Below are 15,063 nucleotides of genomic sequence, written 5' to 3' on the forward strand. Positions count from 1 at the left end.
CGTTTTGTAATTCCATATAAAATGGGCTAGAGTGGATCCTTTGTGTAATCTTACATGGTGTTCCTGTTCAGAAATGGATTTGGCAAGGCAGCAGTTAGATTGTATTTGAACCTTCATTAGTCTTGAAATAGATTCATAGAATAATGATTTTTTTTCACAATATTTGAAATTGTGAAGTGGCTTCTTGAGTCCCTATCTACTATGTGTGTCAAAAACTTTAATTAGGACTGTAATGGCATGGCTTAGCTTCTGGTACTTGTTTCCTGTTTCTTTTTTTAGCCCCAAATACTAGAGAAAGACCATTCCATCTGTGACACAAACAGCTTGAAACCTGTGATTTGGAAAATAATGATACGTGGCTCAAAAGAAGTCTAGAGTAAAATGACCAGTTGGATAAACAGATTCCAGGAGGTATTACCTTCCTAAACATTTTATATAACATAGAGTTTTGATGGGGCCTGACCTCTATGAGTAAGCTATCATTAATTATACTAATTTTTTTAAAAATGGTAACCTTCTTATAGATATCATGCCTTATTTGTTTTTCCAATTACAGTCACTCTTTTTTTCCTACCAGAGCTGTTTTTGAGTTAACAGCACTTAAATGTTTTCCTTAAGCATTGAATAGCTGCCTTCCATTTTTCTTCAAGCGTGTTTCATTGAAGTAGTACATCGATTTGCAGTTGGTATAACACTTTATTCATACTTGCTAGCTTGTGCTCTTTGGTCCAAATATACTCTAGCAAACTATCTGGGTGGGAAGAGAGCAGAGTTAAATTCTTCAGGTGTTAATTTTAGAGACATGTTTTGTTTGAAACATTTGCTGCCATGGGAAAAAAAATATGGGGGTTAGGGATGCTATTTAAAGCATTAGAAAATTTCATCAGATCTGGTAAATACCTTAAATAGTAAAGAAAATATTGAGTACTTTATAAAGGAGAAATGTTATCTTGATTTGAACTTTGATTTTTAAAATAATCATAATGTTATACACTGGATAGGATAATAATAAAACAGTATAATTCATTCAGCAAATATTTGTGGAGGGTCTTCCTTGTGCCAAACAGTGTTCAAGATACAGTGGTGAGTAAAACAGACAAGACTCATGCCTTCCTGAAGCTTAGATTCCATGTGGGAGACAGGCAGTAAACATGGAAAAGAATGAACGGGTAATGTAGTAATAAATGCAATGAAGAAACCAGAGGGCTGGGCAAGGTGTTTGGTGGTGATGCTAAGAAGCTGTTTTAGATGAGGTGGCCACTATTCTACTGCTCCTCCCGATTGGCAGGAGGTAGCACAAGAGTGACCCATTCTCTACACTTTCCACCAACCATGGGCGTTATTAACGTTTATTTAATATATATTGATGAGATAACAAAGCAATGGTTTGATCTGTTGACTATTGGTATTCTTTGGTGAGTTACCTATTATTATAATATTTGAGATGGTTTTCATATTTATGAGGGTACATATACTTCTGATATGTACCATACTGTTGTAGTCTGTAGCTTAAATGTCTCCTCTGACACAGGGCAGGCTCCTTACAGGTTCATTTGTTGGCACTGTTTCATTAGCACTCCACCTCATTTCCAATATATGGAGATTAAATTCCAAAAGATTTGGATTTGTGGTATTTAATTATGACTCTTTAGGATTTTTAAATTTTTTTTTGGCCATGCTCTGTTTATTTATTTATTTTTTGAGAGAGAGAGAGAGAGAGAGAGAGAATTTTAATATTTATTTTTTAGTTTTTGGCGGACACAACATCTTTGTTTGTATGTGCTGAGGATCGAACCCTGGCCGCACACATGCCAGGCAAGTGCGCTACCACTTGAGCCACATCCCCAGCCCCCATGCTCTGTTTATATGTAACATCTTCACAGGTTGTTGAATTTTAGTATCAGTCCTCTGGAGTATAAGAGCAAATTGAAGTATATAGCAGGTTAGGTTTTAATTTAGTAGTTGGCATTCATCGAGAATTATCTGAAGTTGTAAAGACATTGATTATCTGCTTGACATCATACTTAGTAAAACTTACAGAGGTAAAAATGGACAGATTGGGGCTAGGGTTTTGGGTCAGCGGTAGAGCGCTCGCCTTGCACGTGCAAGACCCTGGTTTCGATCTTCAGCACCACATAAAAATAAATAAATAATAAATAAATAAATAAAATGAAGTTATAAAAAAATGGACAGACTTAGTCTTTGAAAATCTAGTAATGTCTGTGAATTATAGGACAAATGAGATTGCTTATTCCAAGTCTGTGGTTGAGAAGATAAGAATCAATAGTATTTGCTCTTTGCTGTAATAATCACATTGAACTTTCAACAGAGTCCTAGTATCTTATACTTACTACCATCAGAAATGTCTAATCTCTGGGATGGGGTTGTGGCTCAGTGGTAGAGTGCTTGTCTCGCATGTGTGAGACCCTGAGTTTGATCCTCAGCACCACATAAATATAAATAAAATAAAGGTATCGTGTTCATCTACAACTAAAAACAATATTAAAAAAAAAAAGAAAAAAGAAATGTCTAATCTGGAACTACATCATGAAAACTTGTGGGATATTACAGAACAGTGACTAGTGGGTACTGGTGAATACAAGAAACTGTTGTAAAAAGAGTCCTGTTTCTCTAATTTATTGCTTTTGGGGATTGGGAAGATAATTGTTTAAAGATGGGGGAGAGGTAAGCTTAGATAATAGTTCCTCTTTCTTGTATACGTTTTCTTTCACAGATGCCTTGCTATGCCTTTGTGACTCATTTAGCTCCTATATGACTAATGCCAATTTGTTTCCTTTTTACATGCAAAAGTGCCCTCAGTAATAGTTTTCATTTACTCTTGACCAAAGCTGACTTTAAGGTAAGAAATTTTACTTTTATTTAGACGCCATTGTTAGATCATCCTGAAGTTATTCTAATTATCCTAGATCTAAATTAAGAAAGAACCATTCTGACACACATCTACTTGAATTTGGGACTTCTGTTTTAAAAAATGGATCTGGGCACTGTGGCTCACACCTATGGCCCCAGTGACTTGGAAGGCTGAGGCAGGAGGGTTGCAAGTTCTAGGCCAGCCTCAGCAATTTAGTGAGATCTTGTCTCAAAATAAAAAAATAAAAAGGACTGGGGATGTAGCCAAGTGATAAAGCACCCCTGTATTTAATTCCCAGTACCAAAAAATAAATTAAAAAAAAAACAGGGAGCTTTTCCTCCTTATTTTTAATTTGGAAATCTTTAATGGCACATATGCTAAAATATTCCATTTGAGGATTGGCAAGGCAAATTATTGTTCAAGGGCCAAATCCAACCTTCATCTTTTTTTTAATAAATATAGTTTTATTGTAACGTAGTCACATCTGTTCATCTGCATGTCATCTGTGACTGCTTTGATGCTGCAAGGACAGAGTTGAATAGTGTGTCCTGCAAAGCCTAAACTAATTACTGTCTGGCCCTTTATGGATAAAACATTTTCAACCCCTGATTTAGATATAATATAAAATTAAAAATTAGAGGAAAAAACGTAAACTCCATTTAAATGAGTTTGTATATATTAAAAGATATATTGTATCCAAAATTTCTTGTAAGGTACTGCCTTGTTTTATCCTAAGGGTTTGTTCAGTTCTTTTCTGGAAGATCCCAGTGGCAGCAGCAGCCTGAGTTTACTCACAGAAGGCCATATCTTGGCCAGTTCAACTCCAGACCACTTGCTGCAGGCTCCTTGCCTAGCAGTAGCCATTTGTGCTGGGTATGTGTTCAAGTTCTGGTGGCTAGGGGAAGAGAGCTGGAAGGTAGACCATTTGGATCTAGATTGGAGTGAAGCAGAAGGCATAAAAATGTTGGTAGTCCCCTCAGCACTCTGTATTTATACATAATAACAGAAAGTGGTTTTAAAGAGATATAGATGTAGAAAAAGAGCTGGTCTCCCCCTCACCCCTTTTTCTAAACAGTTGGTGCTTGAGAGGATAAAATCTGGCATATACATATACTGGAATATAAATATTAATACATTTTCAACAATAATTTGTTGATGATTCACAGTATTCTTCTGCATTTTTCTTTATTGCAAAAAGCATTTCTTGAAAATTAGTATTAGGGCCATGGAAGGTAGGGTAGAGAAAAACTTGGATGTGTAATGGCTATTATTTTGATAAGTTGAAACTATGAATTTGAATTACTTTAGATGTGGAGCAAATTTATTTTATGAAGGCTAATATTGTCTAGAAAAAATATTTGTCATTGCCAGTTTTTGGTATATTATTATTATCTACTGTTTCTTTTCTGTAGTGTGTATTAGGATGGAAATTTCATGACCCAGCAGGTAATGTAGTAAAATCAGGAGTCCATTCTTGATATTTGTGTCTTTGAGAAGTCATGTTAATATGACACAGGTTCACAGAAAAGCTATAATAAGCTAGAACATTGAATTCTTTTTATATAATTGGCTTAAGGTATCCATAATAATAAGCAAAGAATTTATAAAATTACCAAGATTAATTATTTTCCTTTGGTTTGAACATGTTTGGCAATAATTTAAATTCTATATTCATATTAACTTACATCAAGATTTTAAAAAGAGGGCTGGGGATGTGGCTCAAGCTGTAGCACGCTTGCCTGGCATGCGTGCGGCCGGGGTTCGATCCTCAGCACCACATACAAACAAAGATGTTGTGTCCGCCGAAAACTAAAAAATAAATATTAAAAAAAATTCTCTCTCTCTTTCTCTCTCTCTCTCTCTCTCTCTCTCTCTTTAAAAAAAGATTTTAAAAAGATCTTCAGATATAAAATATTAAATTATTTGACACTATTCTACTTAACCCCAGCTTAGAATATCTTTGTGTCATTTCTTCTACTTTGAAAGTGAACTTACAACATTGGATTTTAATATTGAAAACAGTATCAAGTATCTGCTTTGAAATAATTAGTGTTTTTTAATCTTTTTTTTTTTTTTTTTTTGGAAAAAATATTTTTTGGTAGAAATCACTTTTATAACTGCTTTATAGTCCACATTAAAATTATTTGACTTGAAGCGTCAGAACAAGATGCTGCTTTTGCCTCTTTAGGTGATATCTGTTATCTTAACTATTTGAGTATTTTTATTTTGTAATTTTTGCATTTGATTGTTGTTCTTCATTCTGTATTTTTTATGTTTTATTTCAGTGATTTATAAAAAAATTAAAACTATCATTTAAAACTTTATGATTTGATTTATAAAGAACAATGATGTTATTCTTATTTCACTCTTTTGAACTTTTTGAATATAAGGAATATTAATGGGGTAGATGCGAATAAATCAGAACAGATGGAGAGCATTTCATGATTGCTTTTCCTAACCTTTTTTCTAATACTGAGCTTTGATATTGAGATTTTTGAAAGCTGCCCTGGCTGGTAAGAGATCTGTGCCAGTTAGTTCACATGAGGCTGAGAGCAGACGTGGTGGCAGAAATAGCCTCAATTTCCTGGCCTCCTTGCTAGTTCTGCTTTTTCCTGTCATGGATCTTGTTTTGGGAAATTAGTTGAGCTGGTTAATATGCCCTGCATAGAATGGGATGATGTATTTAGAATTCTAGAAAAGAAGGAACAAACTACCATCCTGTACCTGGTTCTTGTGCTTTTTCTTTTACAGAGTGTTTTTGGTTCTTTTCCTTTTATTGTTCAGAAAGACCTTGAATTACCTGAAACTGTTACTTTTTTTCTGTTTATGCTCTTTGGTTGATTTCTATATTCAGTTGTAGATAGTAATGGGTGTTCTTATTGTTGTCTCCAGTCCCTTAAGCAAGGGCTTTTAATCAGGAATATAGTATTTCTCAGTGGCAATTTTATTTATTTTTGCAGAATTTGATATACTGTTTTTGCTGTTATGGAGAAAAGAGAAAGGTATGGTTGTTTCTCTTTGGGAGTGATACCTAAAATGTTGTTCCAGACTCCTTTTAAGAGAATATAGCACAGGTTTTTTGATATTTGCCAATCTCTTTGCTAAAGTGCTACCCATGGATTATTTCATTTTGTGCTCACAACAGTCCTAGAAAGTAGATGATATTATTGTTGTTGCTGTTATTATTATTATTATTATTATTATTATTACAGTTTTATGAATGAGTAAATGAAAACTCAGCTGAGGCTGCAGCTTACAGAAGCAGCACACAGGAGTGAGGAGGTGTGGAGGTATGTAGATGGGTGCAGGGAACCTTGCCAGATTTCCTCTTCTGAGCTACGTAGGCATGTTGTATGTGTGCTTGGAGATTTTGGCCTGTTTCTTTGTCTTTGGGATTTTTATGGTTTTTTAATTTTATATCTTGTTTTATACTTTGTTGCTCCTGGTTTTGTCTGAGAAAATCTTCTAGAGATTGATTTTGAGACTTTAATATATACTCACACCAGTAAAGAGAATGATCATGAAGCAGTTATGAATTTTCTCAGTATAAATAATAATATTCCTGAAGGCAGTGTCAAGTCACCCCTTCCCTGTCCTTGCCATCTTGCCATATTACTGTGGCGTTTTGTGGTAGTGAGGACAACAGTGAATTAAATGCTGTGTTGTTTAATCATTTTCCTGCTTATTGAAGGGCTCATGGCAAAAATCCCACTCTGAGAAGGGCATTTTACAGAACTATTATTGTTTCCTTCCTATAGAAATGCATAGTTGGATTACAGGAGAGCTGTAGAATGAGAAGCTTCACCAGCTTTGCACTTTGAATTTGGTCATTTTGGAATTCTCCATATGGTAGATTAGATAGACATACCTAATATTTTAATTAAGTGGTAGCAAATCTTCAATGTCCTTCATTTTACTCAGTATCCATAATCCTGGGATCTTATCGCACTGCTTTGGCCTATCTGTGGTACTTTGACCTTGAGACATGCTTAGCAAAGAAATGATTCCCCTCCCCCACTGCCTCCCTCATCCCTTTTCTCCCCCGATTATAAAATTTTAGGCATAGAGAAAAACCTTCCCTCTGGCCCAGTTAAGCACCATAAGCACCTAATAATACTGCATCTGCTCTCAAGGTTGTAAATGTAGTGTTTCTAAATGAGGTGACGTTTACTAAAAAGTAAATTTAATCTGCCTCTGAGGTTTTATCATTTTAAAATTCATTTTGCCTTCCAGAAGGGTGTATGATTTTTTTGGAATTTATGGACACTTGTAAAGCCGGACCCATCATGTGCTCTGCAGAGCTCTCTTCCTGGTTCTTCCTACTCCCACTGCCTCTGCCTTTCTATTCCTTCGTCTTTCTCAACTTCTTTGGTCTTCCTTGCTACTCTGGAGCTACTCTTTGCTATCCCAGGGGCTTCATTCTTAGTTGTTCCACGCCAGCAGTACTGTTGTAGCTTACTTTATTGATCTCATGTTGATTTCCTAGACTAGATTCTTCAGTGGAACTTTTCAAAATTCAGATGTTTGCTCCTTTGACCAATAACTTCATGTCTTGTCATGTCATTGTTCTCTGTTCGCACTTAGATTATTTTCACCTTTGGTTCTTCTTTTTGCCCCCTTCTCTCCTGCAAGAAGTAAGAGGCCTCATGCTGTGGTGCGAAGATCAAAGGCTCTGAGACTCTTGGGCTCTGGAGTTAGGAGACATTACAAATGTCTGTGACAGCTTAGCAGTTCTTTATAAATGCTTGCTATGACTCAGGCTGTCTGCACATTGCTGGGATGGGGAGATGGATAAGACCTAGTCTCTCCTCAAAATGTCCTCATGTCCTCATGAGAAAATGAAGCCACTGGAGTAGACAGCTCTGCATGTGCCTTCTTGGCTGTGCAGGTCTTCCATTCTGTAGTTCTCATGTGACTTTTTAATTCTGTATTGTAGTGTGTGTGTGTGGCGGGGAGGGGAGGTACGTTGGTTTTCCTTCTTAAAACATAGTGTATCTTTCTGATTGAGGTAATTCCTTGATTTATAGAATTTATAATGTAACATTTAATCATCTCCTTTCCTGTGAGGACACAGGCCTTAGCAGGTTAGTGACTGTGCTTGTGTTACAGTTAGTGATAGAACTAGGAGGGAACCCAGATCTCTGATTTCTTTGCCAGCATTTTTCAGTCAAAGTTGATATTAAAATTTTTTATAATTCCAAATACTTTTGACTCAGGTGTGACTCCTGTTTTCATACAAAAATCTACAATTATTTCACCAGTATTGCTAGTATTTCCAGTAGAGTTTTGCAGTTTAAGTAAAAGACTGTTAAATCAGATGCCTCCTACAAACTGAGGACTGGCTTGTGCTTTTTGGAACATACAAAAGAAGTATCTCATCTGGCCTTATTTCTGTCCTTGAAGATTTTGAGAACTGAGGTGAATTAACTAAAATTTTTGTTTTTTACTTTCTCTATTTTTTCCCCCCAGATTTCATGCCAGGTAGCTTCCATTGAAAATATCTTTATTGGCTGGCCACAGTGACATGTGCCTGTTGTCCCAGTTACTTAGGAGGCTGAGGCAGGAGGATCACTTGAACCACCCTCTGCCCCCCCAATATATCTACAGTCTTTTCTTTGTTTACTACTATTAGACAAACATTTTTTGATCCCCAGTTATATTCCAGGCATAGATGTTAAGGATTCAGAGTAAGTTACACATCTCCAGGGCTGTGATGTTATCTATAAGGATGACAAACCATCTAGCGTATTTTAATGTGGTGATTCTCAACATGGCCATCAGTCAGTGTTTGAAAACATTTATCATTATCACAGCTGAGTGAGGTGGGGAAGTTGGGGACAGTGGCACTGATATCTTGGTGAGTAGAGGCCAGACATACTGGTGGACATTCTGCAACTCACAGATCTGCCCCTACCACAAAGAACTATTCTAGTTCAAGGTGTCAGTAGTATCAAAGTTGAAAAACCAAGTGTAGTGTGAAAATTGCTGTACTCCAAACTGCTACTAGTTTTTAGTGTTTTCTGTATCTGGCACTATTCTGTGGCAGAGGTGTGCATGTATCACTCTGTCATCACTTGTTTTAGGGGTCTGGAGTCGCTGAGTTGAATCTCAAGAACAGGTGTAACAAGGAGGGGACACGCAGAAAGAGAACATAGGGAGTGGTGTGTGTAGCCACCTGGAAGTGCCAGTTAGGGACATCTGGGGGACTACATGTCATTGATAATGACTGGAGCTAGAAGTAGGGAAGAAATCTGGAAGATGAGGGAGGAGGTGACTCATGAAAATGCTATAGAAGTTGAAAACTGGAAGCCAGCATATAGATGGTTTGTGTGGCATTTCTAAGACATTAGCCTTTACTAAAGACTAGAGGAAACAAAAAAGGGGTTTTAAGTAGGGTAGTTTCATGTTGAGATCTGTCTTTTGGCAGTGGGACTTAAGAAGTTTCAGGGAGAACTAGTTGGAAGGACTCAGCTAGCGATAAGGAGTTGATTACGAGACTGTTGTGATCATTCAGGTAAGAATTGACCAAAGAATTGACAGTAGGGATGGAAAAATGGTAGATTTTCCAAGGTAATGATGAGTTTGAATGGTTGGTTGGGACACCAGGGGAAGGGGAAATTAGGGACGTGATTAACCATTGACTTGGGTAAGCATAGGTAAAACATGGGAGAACATGGTGTCGACAATGCTGGATATCTCACAGAGAGATCTGAAGTATCTGGCCCCCTTCTCCCAGGAAGGTGTGTAGGTTTGCTCAACAGTGATTGCATTTAGCCTCAAGTCCAGTATCTTTGGGAGTTGTCCTCCTTTCCATCAGCTCTGGGTAAAGCCCCTGTGATCCAAAGGTTAAGCTGGCCATTCCAGCACACCCTGCAAACAAAGCAGGGGAGAGGAGAGGGTTGTGCAGTAGAAACCCATTGGCAGAAGCATGGCATGGACTCACTGAGTAGTTACCTTTACAGCCTGCTGGATAAGAGCAGCAAGACTCCTGTGGACAGGCAGCAGAGTGAGCTCTGTGGCAGGCCAGTTTGGCTGCTTTTGGTTATCCGAGAGGATCTCCTTTGTCCATTGTTTGCTGTGTCTCATCTGGGATGGTGTCACCTCCTCAGAGAGCTTTTCTCTAACTTCCTTCCAAAAATGTCATTGCTGTACATTTTTGTCAATCTTATTAAATAAGACTTCCTGGTATAAACTATTCATCCAGTTTTTAATTGCACTCTTTGAGGTATTGCCAGGGCACGTGTTATTTGCAGTCATCTAGTTCATTTATTTGTTTTACTTTCTTTACCTCCAATACATAGGAATATTAGGTCAGCGGGGCCTTAGCTGGTATGTTCACTTTGCATCCCTATTACCTGGAATAGTATTTCACTCAGTATATTGAAAGAATGAGTAAATGAGTAAGAGAGGTATAGGATGCTGAAGGACAAACAGGTTCTTTTTTGTTATGGGAGAGGAGGATGAATTCAGTTTTGGACATAAATTTTAGAAATACAGGAATATAGACATATCCAGTGGGCCATTAAACATTTAGTAAATACAAATTTAACATATAATAGGTACAGATGTCCAATTGGATGTCGAACATGCAAATCAAAAGCTCAGGGGGAAGGACAGTAAAGATTGTGAATATTTACTGAGCCCTTACCACATACCAGTCCTGTTCTAAGCACTTTGCTAGTCTTAGGAAAATGGAGCTGTGGATTAATGGAGGCACACTGAAACTATTGAATGTTAGTGTGTATGAGAGAAAAAAATAGGGAAGAATCCTGGGGAACTCTGACGTGTAAGATATGAGTAATAAGAAAAGCATCCCTGAGAAGCAGCAGCTAGAGGGCCAGGGCAGGGAGAAATCCGGGAGAGTATGTTATTGAGCATCCAGGGAGAAAGAAGGTCAGGGAGCGGGCATTCCTGATGTCTTAGAGAGGTCTCAAGTGGACTTGAGTGTCAAAGAAATGACAATGGGAAGAGCTGTTTCAGGAAACTCTGGGGAGAGGAAGTAGGTTGAGGATTTGAGAATTTAAAGTTGCCATTGGGAAAGAGCCAGTAGAGAGAGAGAATTTTAGAATGCAGTAAAGGGAGAAAATTGTTACTGCATGGTTTCTGGGGAGTCAGGAACTCATGGCAATTGGAGCATTGGAATGTTTCCAGCCATATCTGTTAGTTGTCCTCCCCACCCCCCTCAGAAACTTCTAATTTTCTTGTTCTGTAATTCTCCCAGTGGAACAAGAAGCAGTTGAACTTTGCTGGCTGCCCTGATTCATCTGGTGGCTGGTGACAGGTCAGGAGCCCATGGGCCTGGTTGGCTGCAGCTGCTGACTTGGCACCATCGGTGGAGCTGCTGAGAGGCCTTGCCTTGCACTTTCTTCACCAGCATCAGTTGGTAGTTTTGTATTTTTCAAGGTTGCCATGGTCTCCCATAAATATATTTCCACTTATTTCTACTCAGCCTCAAGTTCTCGTTGCATGAAAGACACCTTTCATAAGTAGCCGGGTTTCTAGTAGTTGAAATGGTTCAACAGTGTCCGCAATTGAGTATTTAATGAGGAAAACCTAAATCACATATGCGTCTTATGAATTTAAACAGTTAGGTGTCTGAATGGTAAAGTAAATTACCATTTTTGCAGTGTGCTGTCCAAATATAAAGTGTACCTTAGTTTCTTAACGTGAATTCTAAAATTTTTCACTTTGGTGGAGATTGTCTGAATTTGTGTATAGCTTTTAACATGCCCATAAATATTGGAACCAGGTAATGTAGACTAAAATTAAGTATTTTTCTGTTTGTTGCTTTTCAAGGGAAATATATTTGATGAAAGCATTTTTTAAAAAAACGTACTGACTTGTTTATTTTATTTATTTTTTTTAAAGAGAGAGTGAGAATTTTTTTTAATATTTATTATTTTTTAGTTATCGGTGGACACAACATCTTTGTTTGTATGTGGTGCTGGGGATCGAACCCAGGCCGCATGCATGCCAGGCGAGCGCACTACCGCTTGAGCCACATCCCCAGCCCCTGACTTGTTTATTTGAAAATAGTTTCCTAAATTTTTATAGCAGACTAGAGAGACTATGATGTTAATTCTTTGGATAATTTGTTTTAAAAAGTGTGAACAAATTATATAATAGCATGTGGAAAATCTATAAAAATAGTTATCTATATTTTTGTTTTATTTTGTTTTGTGTAAAACTAGCTCTTTCCATCAAAAGTGAAGAGTGGTCAAAGTATCTTGACCAGACATTTGATTCTTGCTAAAACAAAACTGGTGCGCAGATTCAGACCTGGGAAGGACTGGGTAGGGAGAAGGATGGTGAAGGAAGAGAAATGAAGTATATGAGCTCTTACAAGTTGGGCAAGTGTGGCTCACAGATTTCCAGCAATACCACTGAGTCATGTGAATGACACAGAGGTGTACAGCAAGCACTCAGTCTTTTGGCATTTATTAGCTTTTTGCTGTTAGGACTTATTTAAACTCTTAAAATTTATTGAGGACCCCAGAAAGCTCAGCTTATGTGTTATATTTTTCAATACTTACTGTATTAGAAATTATAATTAAAAATTTTTAAAAATATTAGTTAAGGATACCAACAATAAATTATTATATAAATAGCATATTTTAATTAAGATTACTATTTAAAAAAATAGTGAGAAAAATGTCATTCCTGTACATTTTTGTCAATCTTATTAATGTCTGGCTTGATTAAAGGCAACTAGATTCTCAATCTCTGCTTCTGCATTCAATCTGTCATTTGGAATATTTCACTCTAAATCATGAGAGATAAAGAATGATAAAGATCAGTTTTATTTTGGTAGTATTAAGAAAATAATTTTGAGTTCATGAACTCTTGAGAGAATTTCAGGGGCTGCGTGGGATGTCCCTGGACCACACTTGGAAAACCCCTGGAACTATATATTTGTTGAGGATAGAGAGACTACCTTGGTTTCCTTCTACTCCTTGGGGCTTGGTGAAATAGTCTTTATGTTGACTCCTTAAATGTGTTTACTGGTTCGACTTCCCCTTATAAAATTCCAGGGAAAGGAGTCATGGGTGAATCAGGCCACAGCTTCCTTTCATGGTGCCTTTCCCCTCCATTAGTCATGCTGCAAGAATCCATCTAAGGTCTTTGACTCGGCTGCCATTGAGGTGCCACTGGACTCTTTTCACTGAGCCTTTTGACATTGTAGACTGGTTACAAATCAAGATAAGTAGTTTAGGAAAAAAAATATTCCCTTTTCAGTCCAGTGAATTCTAGGAAGTCTTGGCAGTTGCTGGGAGAAAGAAACTAGAACTGTTTCCTAGAAACGGAGTGGAAAGTCTCCACAGAAATTTTTTGGGGCCCAGCTAGCAAATGGATCCACTCTGCTCCCCAGGAAGCATGTGCCATCTTCCAATTCACATTTTCTTCATGAAGGCAATGACAGGTGCCTACAGAGTGAGTGGGGAAGCAATAATCAACTCTCCAAAGTAACAGCATTTTCATTTGCCAAATGTTAGGTTAGTGTTCTCCAAACTGATGGTGGAAATATACAAACTTAAGCTGAAAATATGCATACTCTTAATATTAAGTTTTTAGACTTTTGATAAAATGTAGGTAAACAATATCAAAAGGTATCTTCAAATTACATGGCAAATTGTGTGTCAAGCAAATATGACAATGTTTGCATTGGACAAATGTATTTATTGGCTATTTCAGGAAAAATCTTCATAATATAGTAGCATAAAAACAGTTGCTTCTGGGTTGGACCTACAAAGCAATGGAAGCAAAAACGTTTTAAAGACAGCATGATTTTGTCTGCTTTATCTGAATGAGTAGTGGCATTTTCTAACTGCTTGCCTCTTGGTCACATAAATCATCATGGTACATTACTAATAGTCTCTGAACTTCTTTCTCTGTCCTTTTCTTCCTGGCCTTATATTGCCGCCTTTAGCGCTTCAGCATGGAAGGGATCTCAAATGTCATTCAGAATGGCTTCCGCCACACCTTTGGAAATTCAGGTGGAGAGAAACAGGTGCTTGGTTATCCTTATTTTCCTCATTCTCTGCTTTTTTCATTTTTTTGTGTAAGTGAAGATCATGAAAGCTGGCAGTTTTACTAATTTACTAAGACCATTGCTTAAAAGAGAGAAATGAAAGTTCATTATATGTACATTCTTGATAATGAACAGAATTTACCTTGAGGGAAAAAGCACTTTCCAAATTAAAAATAGACCAAGTGCATTCAGAAAACATGCATCAGAGCTCCATTTCTCACTTCTGTCTCTAAACAAATAGATATTAATGTATTGACATAATGAATTGCATGTGTAGAAAACCCTGACTCTGAATATAACAAAACTAGAATATGCTGCACTAATTCAAAATATTTAAGAAACAAGATCTTATTTTGGTGGGGAAATGAGCCAGATGTTGGTATCTTTGAGGCTAGAGTTTTAGGGCGGGGGGAAGTGTAGAAAGCATATTTTACCTCTTAAATAAAATGTATGTGTTTTTAAGGTGTTATATAGTCAGCCAATTCACTTGTTGGTCGTGAGGCATTCGACATTATTTATACAGAATTACACATTGTATGACTATACAGTCAAATGTGTAGCAATTTGCTTTTTATTCACATTATATTTGATTGAAAGGACCATCACAAACATGAGAAATAGTTTATATTAATGAGTGTGCTTAAAATTATCTTTTACCATTTGAAATTTTCACTTCAAAAGAACTTTTTAAAATTAGCTCTTGAGCAAAGGTTAAGAAGGTAGGCAGAATGTGGCTTGTAGGCAATTTCTCCAAAGAATCAAATTGCCTAGAGTTTTCACCAAAGGTTCCTGCGGGTTACTCAAGATGCAAGCTAATCCATATTAAAGAGGGCAGGTTCACACGGACATTTGCAGCTCATAAAGAGAAGGGACAGTTGAATTTTTATTTTTATTCTGATGCCTCCCACTTCCTGAAGCTTACAAAATGGAGAAATAGCTTCCAGACCAACCCGATACATGGGAGTGGGGCAAGAGGCCTGGAAACATAGCCAGCCGACAACCGAGGCACAGGTTCCCCAGGCTTCTCCAAGATGCTTGACACATGTATTGCCAGTGAAGCCCTAGGAAGGCGCATTTCTGGCCTTTTGTGTGTTCTTTACAAAGACACATATTTGCTTATTTAGGTGGGCCTCACCTTGGAGAAGTCTGTTCAGGAAATGTG

The 15,063-nt window shown here is 37.3% G+C and overlaps 1 protein-coding gene across 5 annotated transcripts in view; it reads left to right on the plus strand.

Annotated features, from left to right (window-relative positions):
• Fez2 (fasciculation and elongation protein zeta 2) overlaps positions 1-15,063 on the plus strand; it is a 50,360-nt gene that overhangs the window by 17,077 nt on the left and 18,220 nt on the right. For 2 of the 5 annotated variants that reach the window (XM_048804560.1, XM_015479773.2), the window contains exon 6: positions 13,800-13,880. The exons of 1 other annotated variant lie outside the window; for it this stretch is intronic. In XM_048804560.1, coding sequence (XP_048660517.1) covers positions 13,800-13,880 — 81 coding nt within the window. Of the gene's footprint in view, positions 1-279; positions 412-2,811; positions 2,861-13,799; positions 13,881-15,063 lie in introns of those variants that run through there. 2 more of the 5 variants (XR_007348128.1, XM_048804561.1) reach the window with 2 other exon arrangements.

This window comes from Marmota marmota, unplaced genomic scaffold, assembly GCF_001458135.2.
Source record: "Marmota marmota marmota unplaced genomic scaffold, marMar, whole genome shotgun sequence".
Lineage (NCBI taxonomy): Eukaryota > Metazoa > Chordata > Mammalia > Rodentia > Sciuridae > Marmota > Marmota marmota.